The sequence below is a fragment of the Ranitomeya imitator genome, chromosome 3 (assembly GCF_032444005.1).
Source record: "Ranitomeya imitator isolate aRanImi1 chromosome 3, aRanImi1.pri, whole genome shotgun sequence".
NCBI classification, from domain to species: domain Eukaryota; kingdom Metazoa; phylum Chordata; class Amphibia; order Anura; family Dendrobatidae; genus Ranitomeya; species Ranitomeya imitator.
The window spans coordinates 267,070,620-267,088,323 of record NC_091284.1 but is presented as its reverse complement, the minus strand read 5'-3'; the positions used below and the strand labels follow the sequence as shown (position 1 = coordinate 267,088,323).

The 17,704-nt window shown below is 46.1% G+C and overlaps 1 protein-coding gene across 1 annotated transcript in view; it reads left to right on the top strand.

Annotated features, from left to right (window-relative positions):
- Positions 1 to 2,747: 2,747 nt before the first annotated feature.
- The window catches only part of PAFAH2 (platelet activating factor acetylhydrolase 2), a 73,520-nt gene continuing 58,563 nt past the window's right edge, over positions 2,748 to 17,704 (top strand). The window contains exons 1-6 of the mRNA XM_069756450.1: positions 2,748 to 3,030; positions 3,113 to 3,266; positions 5,431 to 5,527; positions 10,138 to 10,206; positions 12,969 to 13,098; positions 13,392 to 13,505. Of these exons, the coding sequence (XP_069612551.1) occupies positions 2,890 to 3,030; positions 3,113 to 3,266; positions 5,431 to 5,527; positions 10,138 to 10,206; positions 12,969 to 13,098; positions 13,392 to 13,505 (705 nt within the window). The 5' untranslated portion in view covers positions 2,748 to 2,889. The remainder of the gene's footprint in view (positions 3,031 to 3,112; positions 3,267 to 5,430; positions 5,528 to 10,137; positions 10,207 to 12,968; positions 13,099 to 13,391; positions 13,506 to 17,704) is intronic.

Below are 17,704 nucleotides of genomic sequence, written 5' to 3'. Positions count from 1 at the left end.
CATGGCTTTCAATGGCACTGGGTCACTTGTGTTTATTGATGACATAAGAGCAGACAAGAGTAGCCGGATGAATTCTGAAGTGTACCGGGATATACTTTCAGCCCAGATTCAGCCAAATGCTGCAAAGTTGATTGGACGGCGCTTCATAGTACAGATGGACAATGACCCCAAGCATACAGCCAAAGCTACCCAGGAGTTCATGAGTGCCAAAAAGTGGCACATTCTGCAATGGCCAAGTCAATCTCCAGATCTAAACCCAATTGAGCATGCATTTCACTTGCTCAAATCCAGACTTAAGACGGAAAGACCCACAAACAAGCAAGACCTGAAGGCTGCGGCTGTAAAGGCCTGGCAAAGCATTAAGAAGGAGGAAACCCAGCGTTTGGTGATGTCCATGGGTTCCAGACTTAAGGCAGTGATTGCCTCCAAAGGATTTGCAACAAAATATTGAAAATAAAAATATTTTGTTTGGGTTATGTTTATTTGTCCAATTACTTTTGACCTCCTAAAATGTGGAGTGTTTGTAAAGAAATGTGTACAATTCCTACATTTTCTATCAGATATTTTTGTTCAACCCTTCAAATTAAACGTTACAATCTGCACTTGAATTCTGTTGTAGAGGTTTCATTTCAAATCCAATGTGGTGGCATGCAGAGCCCATCTCGCGAAAATTGTGTCACTGTCCAAATATTTCTGGCCCTAACTGTAAGTGTTTTTGGTTAATTTATAGTTAAAGAATGCGCTGGTGTCATTTGTTCAAATAAAGGACTTTATTCTGGGTGTTATTTTTTTGACGATTTGACTATGGGGTTAATAATGAGGGCGTCTTACAGAAGCCTCTCCATTACTAACCCCTGGGCTTGATGTCACCTGACGATACAAAGGTGACATCAACCCCCTTTCCAGGCTATAAACATCTGCCCCATCTGTCCACTTTCTCTCTGCTGGTTAATAAAATGTGGGGGTTCCGACGCAATTTTTTTCTGAAAATAATTTATTAAGTAATAAAATACATGTACAGTACACTACTCAAGCACTGTACTAATTATACAGGGTGGAGAGCGGTAATTTGCTTTTTTGCACTGCATGCTGTGGCGGCACTGTCGGTCGAAGAGAGGGGAGAGTGGGTGTGGCTTACAGTGGCTGATGGGAGATTTGTATTCCTCTGCCTTTCAGTTGCCATCATGCAGTGGACACGTGAGGAGAGGTCATTTTGTGTTGAAGCGTATTTTTCAAATGCCCACTCGATCATTGCAGTGCAGCGTGCTTTTCGTTTACAATTCGCTGTTCCTCCACGCGGACGTGTTCCTGGACGGCAATCAATTGTAAATTGGGTGAATGCATTCAGAACAGCAGGGAATGTGTCATGTGTACGAAGGGGACCTGAGAGAAGGATTACAACACCACAAAACATCGAGAGAGTTATAGCAGCAGTACTGCAATCTCCGAAAATCTCTGCTCGGAAGCAATCATTTGCTCTTGGCATTTCAAGACGTTCTCTCCACCGGATTCTTCATGATGAACTGAATTTTCACCCGTATAAAATGTGCGTGGTCCAACATTTGTCAGCATGGGACTATTTGACACGGCGGACCTCTTGTGAAGACATGTTAGCAACGATACCCCGTGACGCAATTGTGTTTTTTTCTGATGAAGCACATTTTCACCTCAGTGGGTGTGTAAACAAACAAAATATGCGTTACTGGAGTGAAACAAACCCCAGAGAAGTTCACGAGAGACCTCTGCATTCGGACCGCGTCACTGTGTGGTGCGCCATATCACGAGTAGGCATCATTGGTCCTTACTTTTTTCAGGATAATGGTCGTGCCATAACTGTGAACTCCGAACGGTACTTGTCTATGATACAGGATTATTTTCAGCCGGCTCTTGAGGCAATGGAACTAGAGGATACATGGTTCCAACAGGATGGTGCCACTGCACACACAGCGAGGGTTACCATGAATTGTTTGAGGCAAATGTTTCCTGGACGGCTTATCTCTTTGAGGGGAGATGTGAACTGGCCAGCACGCTCACCAGATTTAGCCCCATGCGATTTTTTCCTTTGGGGTTACCTGAAGTCTAAGGTGTATATCAACCGTCCCAACACCTTGGAAGACCTAAGGAACAATATTGAAGCTGAAATTGGCAGAATACCAGTGGACATGCTTGTTAGAGTTCATGAAAACTTCAGAAAACGTATGCAGCAGTGTGTGGATAGCGAAGGTCGACATTTGCCAGATACACTATTTAAAACCATGTAATTTAAAAATTCCATTACTGTTCAGTATAATTAAAATATAAAATAAATTTTTCTAATGATCATAATTTTTTTATTTCATTCCCAAATCAGCAAATTACCGCGCTCCACCCTGTATATGTCACTGATATATTTTTATCTATTCTGTGATTTTATTCTATTCTGTCGGGTCACGCTGTGATTTTACTGAACACTACAGACGAAATGTCGAGTTTCCAAGGACATGGGTGTGTAAATATCGGATGGTCAGAGTGCCATGCGACTGTTTTCTGACGCCCATTGACTTGCATTGGCGAGTCTCCTCCGAGACACCAGGACAATTGCAGCACGCCGAGATTTTCCCAGTCCGATCTCATCTGAGAAAAAAAAAATTGCAAGTAAGAAGGGATTCATTGAATAACACTGGTCATAGTGCCATCCCCAAACAATGTCAGATATTAGGGAGAGGCCTGGGCGGGGTGCTGCCACCACAGGCCCGTCCAGCTGGATAATGAGGCCCTGACTTACAGGACGGGATGTTCCGGTGGGAATGGCACGAAGAGCCGGCTGCACATCACTAGCGCTCGGCGTGCCAGGGAGCAGCGACCCAGGAAGTGCCTCCCTCTCCCGCCGCCGTGGGTCCTGCCCCTGCAATGTTTGCCTGTGGACTTTGCTTTCTGCGCCCCGTGCCAGTGCCAGCAGACATGGGCAGCGCGCTGTCTCTGACGATCCCCCCGGCGACCGGGGCACACCATGTGGGCTGCACTGACGTCCTGGTGGGAGCGGGCACGGAGGTGACTGGGGGCAGCGCGGAGCTATGGCGGGTGGTGGCGGCGTGTACACCGGTAGTCACTGTGGCTTGTGTCCTCCTCACAGGGCTGCTTCTTCCGCCTCTTCTACCCCTGCACCTCGTCATCTGCTGGTCAGGCGCATCCTCCATGGTGCCCGCGCCCGGAGTACATGGCCGGCTTACTGGGGGTCCGCGGATGGGAGGGCAGAGCTGCCCAGTACGGAGCCGCCTTTATCCTGGGTAATTATAGTTTACCAGCTGACGTATGAGAGCGTGCCAGCAGGTGGCGCTGTGCCTGCCTGCGAGTGTTGTGGTCGCCAGGCTGCTGTGGATGAGTGCTGTACCGTGCCAGAGTGCATACCAGGATGCCACTGTACCAGGGTGCCAACATCCAAGGGTGCGACCGTACCAGGGTGTCATCATGCTAGAGTGCACATCAGGATGCCGCTGTACCAGGGTGCCACCATGCCAGGGTTCCATCGTACCAAGGTGCCACCATACCAGGGTGTCATCATACAAGTGTGTCATCATACCAAGGTCCCACCATCCCAGAGTGTCATCATACCAGGGTGCCACCATGCCAGGGTTCCATCCTACCAAGTTGACACAATACCAGGGTGTCATCATACCAGTGTGCCAACATCCCACAGTGCCAACATGCCAGGGTACCGCAGTGATAAAGGAGATTGTGTAAGAAGCTTCCACAGGGCCTGAGCTAATCACTGACTGTTAGCCACACACGTTGCGTTGCGATGCAGCCGCTGATCGTGTGGTTCTCACAGGCAAAACACTTTTTTTAAAACTCTGCATCCAATAATCACATCACCAGACGGCACCGCACACCACAGGCTCTGTTACGTGGCTTCAGCTATTCCCCATGCAGATATCTGAGAAAGGGCTATGCTGTCACTTCACCAACATGCCATTTACCTGCTGGTATAGAGTTAATCTGCAGGGAAGTAGAATTACAATGGTGCCTGCTGCCTTACTGCAAGTACGGTTACTGGAAGAAAATGAGCTTATTTCCTCCTAGGAGCCGCCGGCTTTCAGTTATAGGGGCGAGCACAGAGTGGCTACAGTCACCATATTGTGAGCATGTCCCGGCACTGACTGACAGCTTGCGCTGCATAACAACCTATCAATGAAAGTGCCGAGGCGTGCTTCCAGCTGCCACTCAGTATGGTGAGTGATGGCAGTCACTGCCTTGTGACTGAAAGCCAGCAGCTCCTGGGAGGAATGAGTTCTTTTTCTCCCAGTAGCCGCTCTCTGTATGGCAGCATTGAAACACTAACTACAGATTTACCCCATAGTTGCAGGTAAATCGCTTTCTCCAAGGCGACAGGTTCCCTTTCCAGAGGATCTGCTCCCATTTAGTTATTGTTAATTTTTATGGTCCTTAGCAAGGGACATGGCTGACAGTATTCTTTGGTGGTGTCTTTAGGCTGATCCGCATTATTACCTTGTCAGCCATATCCATATCGCTTAAACCGTATGGTGGATTTAAAAGAAAAACACAAGTAACCTTCCGCAGAGTCAGGGTAATAAAGGAGCAGAGACCGGAGACTTGATCTGGTGACAAGTTCTGTTTAAAGGGAACCTGTTACTTGAAAAAAGTGAGCTGAAGAGATGGGGTTTATTTGCTGGTTAGTAGCGTTGTAAACTTGCTTGGCGCCCACATTTAGGCCCCCACAGCCGGAAAAAATGATTTCCCCCAGCAGCGTTTGGATTTTAGTCATGGGGGTGGAGCCAGCACAGTTTCAGTCACCTTTCTGAGTACAGAGAGTGGCGGCTATACCCGCACCCCTGGCACTGACTGACAGCTCCAACGCTGAGCTGCTGTCAGTCATGGCCGGGGGCACAGTTGTAGCTGCTGCTCTCTGTACATATAGCGGTGACTGAACCTGCACCGCCCCTCGGGACTGAAACACAAACCCTGCCAGGAGGAACAACGTTAATTTCCTCCCGACAGTCGGACTCTCAGTGCGGGCACCCGACAGGTTCATAACACTATTAATCTGCAGGTTAATAGCGTTTTTACAGGTGACATGTTCCCTTTAACTTTGTTTTACTTAGTACAAAGCCATAATCTTCTATCCCCAAGATTGGTGATTAGTGGCTCATCACTGGGGGTCCCATTGCTAGGACTCATGGGTTGTCAGAACTATTGTGTTCAACTCCTCACACACTTTATACAATATTTTATATTATATAGTACTATTATATGAAGTGTACAACACCATGGTTCTGTGCGGTCGCGTTCACATTCAGTATTGTGTAATTATTAATTATACTTTTGTAAAATACTTTCGCTTTGTGGACTTTCACTCTTAACTTTACAGCGCTATTTGTCATCCCATTTGCTATGACCTATTGCCCACAGTGACATCCATTCTGTTGCCAACAGGGAACCCAAAAATTCCTGCAATATGGAATGGAAACTTTTTGCCAGGTCTGGACAGGAAACCACTCATCATCTTTTCTCATGGGCTGGGAGCTTTCAGGTGAGAAATTATCACAAAATCAGGTTATCTTTGAAACTGTGTGAAAGAATAGGTGCCAGGGTGGGTCCAGGATCTAAGGGGTAACATTTCGCCTGGTGGAGAGTGACAAGCCAGGCCTGGCATGTCAGCGTGAGGAGACTTATACGCCATACAAGCTCCTCTGGGAAATGAAATGTGCGAGTCCAACCATTTGTATCCAGCTAATAGGCTGGTTAGTAAAAGAGTAAAGAGTACGTTCACAAGGCAAACAAGGAAAGGAAAGAATGTTCCAGGCTTAGGTATTATACAGCTGTTCTGAAAACTTAAGGGATGTTAGAATAAGGAAATGAAGAAACAAAAACAAATAGCTTTATCTTTAAAAAGGTTGTCCACTACTATGATAAAGCATTAGTCCTCAGGATAGGTCATGAATATCAGATAAGTGGGGTCCGACACCAGCACCCCACCGATCAGCTGTTTCCAGCTCTATACGCTGTGTAGTGGCCACCCCAGGTACTGCAGATCAGCTCCTATGTGTTGTGAGTTCTGTTTTTGGGCTCCCTCTGGTGGTTACTGATGGTACTGGGTGACTTGTCTTTCCTGGGTCTCTGGGTTCCACCTGTTCCATCAGGATATGGGAGTTTCCTATTTAACCTGGCTTTGCTGGCATTTCCTCGCCGGTTATCAATGTATCCAGTGTGTCTTGTTACCTCTGCTCCCTGCTCCCTAGAACCTTCTGGTCAAGCTAAGTTTGGATTTTCCTGTTTTGGTGTTTTGCTTTATTTGGTTTTTAGTCCAGCCTGCAGATATTTGATTCTTTGCTGCTGGTTGCTCTAGTGGGCTGAAATTGCTCCTCATGTACCATGAGTTGGCACATGAGTTCAAGTAATTTCAGGATGGTTTTTTGAAGGGTTTTTCGCTGACCGCGCAGATCACTTTTGTATCCTCTGCTATCTAGCTTTAGCGGGTCTCATTTTGCTGAAACTGTTTTCATACTGCGTATGTGCTTTCCTCTCATTTCACCGTCATTATATGTGGGGGGCTGCTATTTCTGTGGGGTGTTTTTCTGGAGGCAAGAGAGGTCTGTGTTTCTTCTAATAGGGGAAGTTAGATCTTCGGCTGGAGCGAGACGTCTAGGATCATCGTAGGCACGTTCCCCGGATACATTTATTTGTGTGTTAGGTTCAGGGTCGCGGTCAGCTCAGGTTCCATCGCCCTAGAGCTTGTTTGTATCTGTGCTTGTCCTTTAGTGATCCCCTGCCATTGGGATCATGACACCTATGCGAATGACACCAGGCATTTATCAGGAGGTACTAAAATATTTAGAATTGAGAGTCCTCAGTGGTTGATACCTTTTAATGGCTAACTGAAAAGATGGTAACAAATTGCAAGCTTTCGAGACTACACAGGTCTCTTCATCAGGCAAAGACTAAAAGAAATTCTGAAGAATCACATATTTATGCACAACAAAGCACAGAAAAAAAAAGGAAACACCATGGATAAGACAGGTGACATGAAGCAGAATTACATGCGTAATAAACAGTTATGTCCATAAATATTGGACCAGTTCTTAGATAAGGATTGTTTTATTGTCTTCTGATTAGGGTCTCTGTTGTGATGATCCCTCATAGTCTTAGGGGCAAGTTCCTTAGTTGATGTAAAAAGACATAAATCCGTGCGACACATTCATTCCTGCAGTGAGACTGTCAAAGGTCGTCATCAGTTTTTTTTTTCTGTGCTTTGTTGTGCATAAATATGTGATTCTTCAGAATTTCTTTTAGTCTTTGCCTGATGAAGAGACGTATGTAGTCTCGAAAGCTTGCAATTTGTTACCATCTTTTCAGTTAGCCATTAAAAGGTATCAACCACTGAGGACTCTCAATTCTAAATATTTTTCTATCTACTGGCTAACACGGTACCAAGATATATATATATATATCTCTTTCCTGTATCAGGAGGTACTAGTTTTTCTTTTCACATACTGTAAACCAAGTAGGAGTATGTAAAATAGGCATATAAGGCTAGCATGTATACCGTATATACTCGAGTATAAGCCGAGATTTTCAGCCCAAAAGTGCCCCTCTCGGCTTATACTCGAGTCAAGGTGGGTGGCAGGGTGAGGGGGTGAGGGCGCTGAGGCATACTTACCTGCTTCCAGCGATCCTGGCGCTCCCCGCCTGTCCCACGGTCTTCTGTGCTGCAGCTCTTCCCCTCTTCAGTGGTCACGTGGGACTGCTCATTAGAGAAATGAATAGGCGGCTCCACCTCCCATAGGGGTGGAGCCGCCTATTCATTTCTCTAATCAGCGGTGCCGGTGACCGCTGATAGAGGAAGAAGCTGCGGCACCGAAGACAGCTGTGCGGGAGAAGGAGCTGGACACCGGGCGCAGGTAAGTATGTCATATTCACCTATCCCCGTTCCACACGCCGGGCGTCGCTCCATCTTCCCGGCGCCGCTCCATCTTCCCGGCGTCTCTCCGCTCTGACTGTGCAGGTCAGAGGGCGCGATGACGCATATAGTGTGCGCGGCGCCCTCTGCCTGATCAGTCAGTGCGGAGAGACACCGGGACCGGACGCTGGGAGCTGCAAGCAAGAGAGGTGAGTATGGCTTTTATTTTTTTATTGCAGCAATGCCACAGATTTATGTGGAGCATCTATGGGGAAATATGAACGGTGCAGAGCACTATATGGCACAGCTATGGGGAAATATGAACGGTGCAGAGCACTATATGGCACAGCTATGGGGAAATAATGAACGGTGCAGAGCACTATATGGCAGAGCTATGGGGAAATATGAATGGTGCATAGCACTATATGGCACAGCTATGGGGAAATATGAACGGTGCAGAGCACTATATGGCACAGCTATGGGGAAATATGAACGGTGCAGAGCACTATATGGCACAGCTATGGGGAAATATGAACGGTGCAGAGCACTATATGGGGCACAGCTATGGGGAAATATGAACGTGCAGAGCACTATATGGCAGAGCTATGGGGAAATATGAACGGTGCAGAGCACTATATGGCAGAGCTATGGGGAAATATGAACGGCGCAGAGCACTATATGGCACAGCTATGGGGAAATATGAACGGTGCAGAGCACTATATGGCAGAGCTATGGGGAAATATGAACGGTGCAGAGCACTATATGGCAGAGCTATGGGGAAATATGAACGGTGCAGAGCACTATATGGCACAGCTATGGGGAAATATGAACGGTGCAGAGCACTATATGGCACAGCTATGGGGAAATATGAACGGTGCAGAGCACTATATGGCACAGCTATGGGGAAATATGAACGGTGCAGAGCACTATATGGCACAGCTATGGGGAAATATGAACGGTGCAGAGCACTATATGGCACAGCTATGGGGAAATATGAACGGTGCAGAGCACTATATGGCAGAGCTATGGGGAAATATGAACGGTGCAGAGCACTATATGGCAGAGCTATGGGGAAATATGAACGGTGCAGAGCACTATATGGCACAGCTATGGGGAAATATGAACGGTGCAGAGCACTATATGGCACAGCTATGGGGAAATATGAACGGTGCAGAGCACTATATGGCAGAGCTATGGGGAAATATGAACGGTGCAGAGCACTATATGGCAGAGCTATGGGGAAATATGAACGGTGCAGAGCACTATATGGCAGAGCTATGGGGAAATATGAACGGTGCAGAACACTATATGGCACAGCTATGGGGAAATATGAACGGTGCAGAGCACTATAAGGCACATCTATGGGGAAATATGAACGGTGCAGAGCACTATATGGGGCACAGCTATGGGGAAATATGAACGGTGCAGAGCACTATATGGCACAGCTATGGGGAAATATGAACGGTGCAGAGCACTATATGGGGCACAGCTATGGGGAAATATGAACGGTGCAGAGCACTATATGGCACAGCTATGGGGCAGTATGAACGGTGCAGAGCACTATATGGCACAGCTATGGGGAAATATGAATGGTGCAGAGCACTATATGGCAGAGCTATGGGGAAATATGAACGGTGCAGAGCACTATATGGCACAGCTATGGGGAAATATGAACGGTGCAGAGCACTATATGGCACAGCTATGGGGAAATATGAACGGTGCAGAGCACTATATGGCACAGCTATGGGGAAATATGAACGGTGCAGAGCACTATATGGCAGAGCTATGGGGAAATATGAATGGTGCAGAGCACTATATGGGGCACAGCTATGGGGGGAAATATGAACGGTGCAGAGCACTATATGGCAGAGCTATGGGGAAATATGAACGGTGCAGAGCACTATATGGCACAGCTATGGGGAAATATGAACGGTGCAGAGCACTATATGGCACAGCTATGGGGAAATATGAACGGTGCAGAGCACTATATGGCAGAGCTATGGGGGAATAATGAACGATGCAGAGCACTATATGGCACAGCTATGGGGAAATAATGATCTATTTTTATTTTTGAAATTCACCGGTAAATGCTGCATTTCCACCCTAGGCTTATACTCGAGTCAATAAGTCAATAAGTTTTCCCAGTTTTTTGTGGCAAAATTATGGGGGTCGGCTTATACTCGGGTCGGCTTATACTCGAGTATATACGGTAAATGTGGATGCTTTTCTTTTCCCTCCCTTAGAACTCTAAGCTCATCCCTGTGCATGGAACTTGCATCCAATGGTTTTCTGGTAGCCGCCCTTGAACACAGGTGAGTCGGTAAAAAAGTTAGGTATATAAATGGAGGTACAGTTCTCATAACTAGCGCAATGGAAGAGGACTGATCCAGAGCCACAAGTCAGGCTGCAGCTCCCATATGTCAGGGGTACATTGTGAAGTGAAAGCAGCACCGTGACTGCACAAGATGTGACAGCTCATATCACCTGTATTATTGACGTGGCTACACGCCGGCTAGGCTTTGACAGCCATAAAAGTGAAAAGTTTCTAAGCATAAACAGGAAACAAATCTTTGTCCGAGCCATTAACTAGCACAGACGATGTAGTTTTTGACCTAGAGCAATGACATGCAATACCGCCATGTGACAGCTGACGTAAGTGCAGCGCCCCAGAGACCTGGTCGTTGCAGTATGGCACTCTGCCGTTAAGGAGAGTGGCGGTACGTCTGATGGCACTATGGAGTTCTCCTGACCAGGTATCACCAGAACACATTACACTTCACACTCCGGCCACTAGGGGGAGAAAAAGGCTTTATTTATCGGGCCACTCTTCACACTGATAAAACTAGGGGCTGGGGAGGAAGTTATTCAGAAGCTGACTGGGTTGGAACCAGGCAACATCCCGTGGCAGGGGGTGTTGCAGGGAGAAGGCACAGGGGGGTCCCTGTCAGGCGTGGGAACCTGGCAGGTGCCTAGCGAACAGAACAGAACGTAACGGAAGCACGCCTGCACACCCTGCGGCGGTATCCAGGAGAGAGACACGAAGGGAAGGATATTGTGGAACAGTGTAAACGAGATCAAGCACAAAGGAGAGCCAGTAAGAGTCGTGCCGAGAGAGAGAGGCAACATCTTACTGAGGCGCGTAGTCGGTGGCCGGATCACCGTAGGAGTAACTGACTTCAGGCCTTACTTCAAATTCCGCCGGACAGTTAATTATAGGTTGGCTGTCTACCTTACTACACCTACGAAGACATAGGGGGCAACGCGTGGAGAGGGGCGTCTCTAGGGTCCCGGAAGAGCTCCGAGCCTTCCCGTCAAACGGGTGGCGTCCTAGCCATGACATATCTGGTGGACGTTAGAAACTAGCAACATCTGGAACCAAAGAACGAGAGAGAGAGAGAGAGCTGCAGAGAACGAACGAACGAGAACAGCAGTTGTGAGGACTATTCCGAATGCTCAGCAGGGTAGGACTACAACACACAGGCGCTATTGGTAGGCAATGATTTCCATCTGCGAGGGAAATTCTGGAAGTGCCCATCGGACCGGCCGGTCTCTGATAGCTCTGTTATACGTGCTCTGGATTGAGGATCCTGAAGTCTTCAGTAAAGAGGTAAAGAGACTGCAACCTTGTGTCCTCGTTATTGCCTGCACCTCACACCATCACCACCTATACGACTGGGAAGCCCTGGGGACATACTTCACCTGTGGGAAGGTATACCATCCAGCTGCAATTCCATCACCCCAGCGGACCCCACAGCAGCGTCGGTCACCCTGACCGAACACCACAGGTGGCGTCACGAACCCCTGACAAACTGTTCCACCTTTATTGGACGCCCCTTAGCAGGGTCGCGGACCGGGTCTAGCCACCGTGACAGCCTCAGAACCGAACCAGAGAGGCCCGGTACCGAGAACCCGTGGCCCTGTGTCTGGGGGCGATCCATAAGCATTCCAGATTTTTCCCCATAGACCGCACCCCACCAACCATGGTATTATTCTCACAGTATGGGTGTACATATACAGCTGTGGCAACAATTAAGAGACCACCACATCAAATCCCTGTCATGGGCAGCTCAATCTCTAGACCTGAACCCCATTGAAAACCTCTGGAATGTAATCAAGAGGATGAGGGATAGTCACAAGCCATCACACAAAGAAGAACTGCTTACATTTTTGCGCCAGGAGCAGTGTGAAAGACTGGTGGAAAGCATGCCGAGATGGATGAAAGCTGTGATTAAAAATCATGGTTATTCCACAAAATATTGATTTCTGAACTCTTCCTGAGTTAAAACATTAGTATTGTTGTTTCTAAATGATTATGAACTTGTTTTTTTTTTGCATTGAGGTCTGAAAGCATTATTTATTTATTTTTATTTTTTTTGACCATTTTTCTTTGTCAGGAAAAAAAATACAAAATTTATTGCTTGAATATTCAGAGACATGTTGTCAGAAGTTTATCAGACAAACTGAACATTTTGCAGTGGTCTCTTAATTTTTGCCAGAACTGTATATTCAATAGATAAGTGGACACATTTATTTAAAGAAACACTCCCAACAAAGTTTTTATCCTCTTAATATATTGCAATCATCATATTATAGAGCACTGTGCACTTACAATTGCTCATTTGCCTTTCTACCCAGCTTATTCTTTTCTTTGCTCTCTGTAGAAACAGGAAGTCTCTCGTCCCTGTATTTATCATTCCCATCTTCCAACTCCTGACCCAACTGCTCCTCCTCCCCCTGACAGGAACTTTGGCAGTGACTCATAACTCATACAGGGAAAACTGACCTCCTGTTCCTACATAGAGCTAAGAAGGATTCAGTCAGTTTTTAATCCTGTGAGGTCATACACCTAAAGGCAAAGAGAAGAATTAGCTGGGTAGAAAGGCAAAATGAGCAACTGTAAGTACGCAGTGCTATATAATATGATGACTGGACTATAGTAAGAGGATACAAATTTTGATGGGAGTGCTTCTTTGAAAAGAGAAATAGAAATAGAGATAAGCTTCTGTCAGTGATGACTATGATATTAATTATATAAAGACTTCTCTGTACTATGAATAACATCTTGATGTCTCAGGGATGGTTCAGCCTCTGCCACGTACCATTTTTCGGAAGGAGATGCCGTCACACCCATGCAGGAGATCTGGGTCCCATTTAAAAATGTGCAACCAGGAATGAAGAAAGAGTTTTATATCCGGAACTATCAGGTATTTTCCCTACAGACCAGTGAGGAGCAGGAGGTATACCCAGTGTGTGTATGATGGCAAATGTGCTGCACACTTTCTGTAATGACATCCCGCTAGTTCTCAGCATCATTATGGCTGCTGTTCATAAACCAGTGCTGTCCGCCATGATGGATAGGCATTTCATTGGATCGAAATGAATTCTGCTTTACCTATAATGGGGTCTGTCGGGAGCTCCGATATTAATGATGGCAGGTAGAGGAGATCCACACAAATGTGAACAGAGCCAAGTCACCATCTTTACCTTACATTTCTAGGTTCACCAGAGAGCCAGTGAGTGCATCAGAGCCGTGAGAGTTCTGGAGGACATAGATAAAGGACGGCCGGTGTCTAACATCATGGACTCCGGCTTCAGCTTAGCTGCATTGAAGGTACGCTTTATGTATAAAGGCCGATGTCACCAAGGACATGCCAACAACAATCTTACAAAGTCCTTGTGTATTCTTACTGATTATTACTGTTCAGGCGTAGAGATAGTGTGAGTGCAGGAACCCCATTTCCCCACCCCTTCACCCCCCCACACAAAAAAAAGAATCGCAAAGTTTACATCGTTAAATTGATGGAAAAGAAAAGACTAAGATCATTAACACACTGAGGCATCACGCAGACATTGGTTTTTTGCATACTTTTTCACGTACCAAATATAATATATAATGCTGTTCACATATATTGGTAAAGTCCTGTCCCTCTGCCCCAACGCGTACGTTTCACCCAGCTTCTTCAGGAGGGGAGGGCGAAATGTGCACATCGAGGCAGAGGGACGGGACTTTACCACCGCCACTACTTGCTTATAACTTCATCTCTATCACCTTCTTTTCATCTTACAATTCGGAATGCTTCCTTTCTACCACTATCTTTAGAATGGGTTTGTGATTAGGTCGGTTATGGTCTGCACCTACAGCAACATCAGATCCTAAATTTCCCCTGTCGCTACCATATGTTCTCTAGCAGCACTCCACGCATTCAGCTATACACCATAATAGGTCAGATTTTCTTTCTGGATGATAAAAAATGGTGAAAAAAAGACAGACTATACTGTTTACTGAATACGTATAATCACTTTATAGCGATAGATTTATTAATTACAATCAGGTCTTATGTAACAGATTCAATTGATTGTAAGTAATACCTCAATTTGTACTATACTTGTTTTGCACTATCTATGCACTTTAAACTTAGGGCCTTTTTTCTAATATTATATATTGTTCATGAGATTCTATGCTATTTGGTCTTAAAATATGCCACCTGCATTATTATTGGTCTATACTAATTACCATATCTTGCAAACTTTACTTTTAAAGGGACTCTGTCACCTGAATTTGGCGGGACTGGTTTTGGGTCATATGGGCGGAGTTTTTGGGTGTTTGATTCACCCTTTCCTTACCCGCTGGCTGCATGCTGGCTGCAATATTGGATTGAAGTTCATTCTCTGTCCTCCATAGTACACGCCTGCGCAAAGCAATCTTGCCTTGTGCAGGCGCGTACTATGGAGGACAAAGAATGAACTTCAATCCAATATTGCAGCCAGCATGCAGCCAGCGGGTAAGGAAAGGGTGAATCAAACACCCAAAAACTCCGCCCATATGACCCAAAACCAGTCCCGCCAAATTCAGGTGACAGGTTCCCTTTAATGTTAGGGCATGTTAGGTTAGGCTATGGGTTGAACTAGATGGACTTAAAGTCTTCCTTCAACCTTAATAACTATTATTATTACTATTACTAATTCTCAGTCCCTCCTTCTTATTTTTCACCTTTCTTATTTTAAAACATCTCTTTTTTTATCAATTATTTTCAATACAAATGAGTAAAAAAGAAATACACATTTGCCACACTCCTTTTCTACCCACGGCTAACACATGCCTGGGTTGTTGGATGATATGGTTTACTTTTGGGAAGTGTTTTACCCATTGAATTGAATTTATTGAATCATTTGGGACATTATGCGATATAGATGATGAATTGTATCAGGATATTATATCACATCATTACATGACTGCACCAGATCCCAGTCAGAAGCACCCCACCTAGCCAATCTGGCATGCCAGGCATGTCACTCTCCACAAGGATAAACGTTACCCCATAGATCCCATATAGTAATAGGGTACATGAAATGTGGACGCAGTGCTGTATGATGACCACTAGAGGTCAGACGAGATATAAGAAATACATGGAATATGAATATGGTTACTCATGAAATGTGAGTGCAATGCTGGGTGATGACCACTAGAGGTCAGACAAGATGTAAGAATAAGGCTATGTGCACACCTTGCGTCGGGTCCCTGCGGGTTCTCCCGCAGCGGATTTGATAAATCTGCAGGGCAAAACAACTGCGGTTCTCCCTGCAGATTTATCGCGGTTTGTTCCGCGGTTTCCGCTGCGGGTTTCCGCCTATACTATTGATGCTGCATATGCAGCAATATGCAGCATCAATAGTAATGTTAAAAATAATAAAAATTGGTTATACTCACCCTCTGATGTCCGGATCTCCTGGGCGCTGCACCCGGCGGTCCGGTTCCAAAGATGCTGTGGGAGAAGGACCCTTCGTGACGTCACGGTCATGTGACCGCGACGTCACCGCAGGTCCTGGTCGCACAGCAACTCTGACCGGACGGCCGCGTGCAGCGCCCAGGAGCTCCGGACATCAGAGGGTGAGTATAACCAGATTTTTTATTTTTTAACCCCAAATATGGTTCCCAGGGCCTGGAGGAGAGTCTCCTCTCCTCCTCCCCGGGTACCACCCGCACATTATCCGCTTACTTCCCGCAACGTGGGCACAGCCCCATGCGGGAAGTAAGCGGTTCAATGTATTCCTATGGGTGCAGAATCGCAGCGATTCTGCACAAAGAAGTGACATGCTGCGGGTTGTAAACCGCTGCGTTCCCGCGCGGTTTTTCCCGCAGCATGTGCACAGCGGTTTGCGGTTTCCATAGGGTTTACATGTTACTGTAAACGCTATGGAAACTGCTGCGGACCCGCAGCATCAAAATCGCGGCGGTTCCGCGGTAAAAACCGCTAAGTGTGAATATAGCCTAACATGCTCTACTATGGATATGGGCTTCTCCAATTCTCTTTGTTTAATTGCATAAAAGTTAATCTATGATATATTCTAAGTATTAGAAAGACATGTTCCAGACATCACCTGGTTTGTGGCTGTATATGAATGTCGTTTTGCTAAGTGGACAGTTGGCATGGTTGCCATGGAGACGGTCAGTGCCAGTTCCTTTTCTAAAACAGAGGACAATAAAGATAAGATGACTCAATACAATTGTATTTCTGCATATAGGAGTTTCACCTAAATGTATTTTTATGATTTTTTTTTTATTCCTGGTGTAAAACGTGTAGATGTCATTTTTTATAAGTAAATCATCTGTATGATTACTAGTGTCCATAGTGTAATGGAGAATAACAATATAGAATAGCAGAGATATCATAACTACATATGTACATGCATAGGCTGTCATCATTTCACCTGAATAATTGATTGATTGAAGAAGCACTTCAGTAATTTGTGTGCACAGATATTGCTTACTCACTATCAATATTCTCACCGTTTAATGTATTTAATTCCACCCAGCCACATGTATCTATCCCCATTCATTGAAAGAAGTTTGGTGACTTGTTGGCTACTGTGACAACCAGTTCAGTACATGAGCTAATGTAGAGACAGGAAGTCAGTCTCTGACTTCCTGTGAATTGCACAATGAAACCATTACCTGTGAAACCATTAACTGTGGAATAGCTCATGTGAAGCAATGGCCGGGGGACCACCACGGTGCAGGAAGACTACTGTACACAAGATGAGGTGCAAACAACAAAGGATAGATTTATTGGGAGACAGGGAATGGAAGGGACAAGGAAGGTGCAAACAGAGGTTTACAATAACAAAAGATAATGCACATGAGTTATCTTGTCTGTAAAATAGCACCGTGCTTCAACAATTACAAACTCAGAGTCTGTCTAAAGGTACCTTCACACTAAACAACGCTGCAGCGATCCAGACAACGATCCGGATCGCTGCAGCGTCGCTGTTTGGTCGCTGGAGAGCTGTCACACAGACAGCTCTCCAGCGACCATCGATGCCAGGAACCAGGGTAAACATCGGGTTACTAAGCGCAGGACCGCGCTTAGTAACCCGATGTTTACCCTGGTTACCATCCTAAAAGTAAAAAAAACAAACGCTTCATACTTACCTTCCGCTGTCTGTCCCTCGGCGCTGTGCTTCTCTGTACTGGCTGTGAGCACAGCGGCCGGAAAGCAGAGCGGTGACGTCACCGCTCTGCTTTCCGGCCGCTGTGCTCACAGTGAGTGCAGGAAAGCACAGCGCCGGGGACAGACAGCGGAAGGTAAGTATGAAGCGTTTGGTTTTTTTACTTTTAGGATGGTAACCAGGGTAAACATCGGGTTACTAAGCGCGGCCCTGCGCTTAGTAACCCGATGTTTACCCTGGTTACCAGCGAAGACATCGCTGAATCAGTGTCACACACGCCGATTCAGCGATGTCAGCGGGAGAGCCAACGACCAAAGAAAGTTCTGGCCTTCTAGCCCCGACCAACGACTTCACAGCAGGATT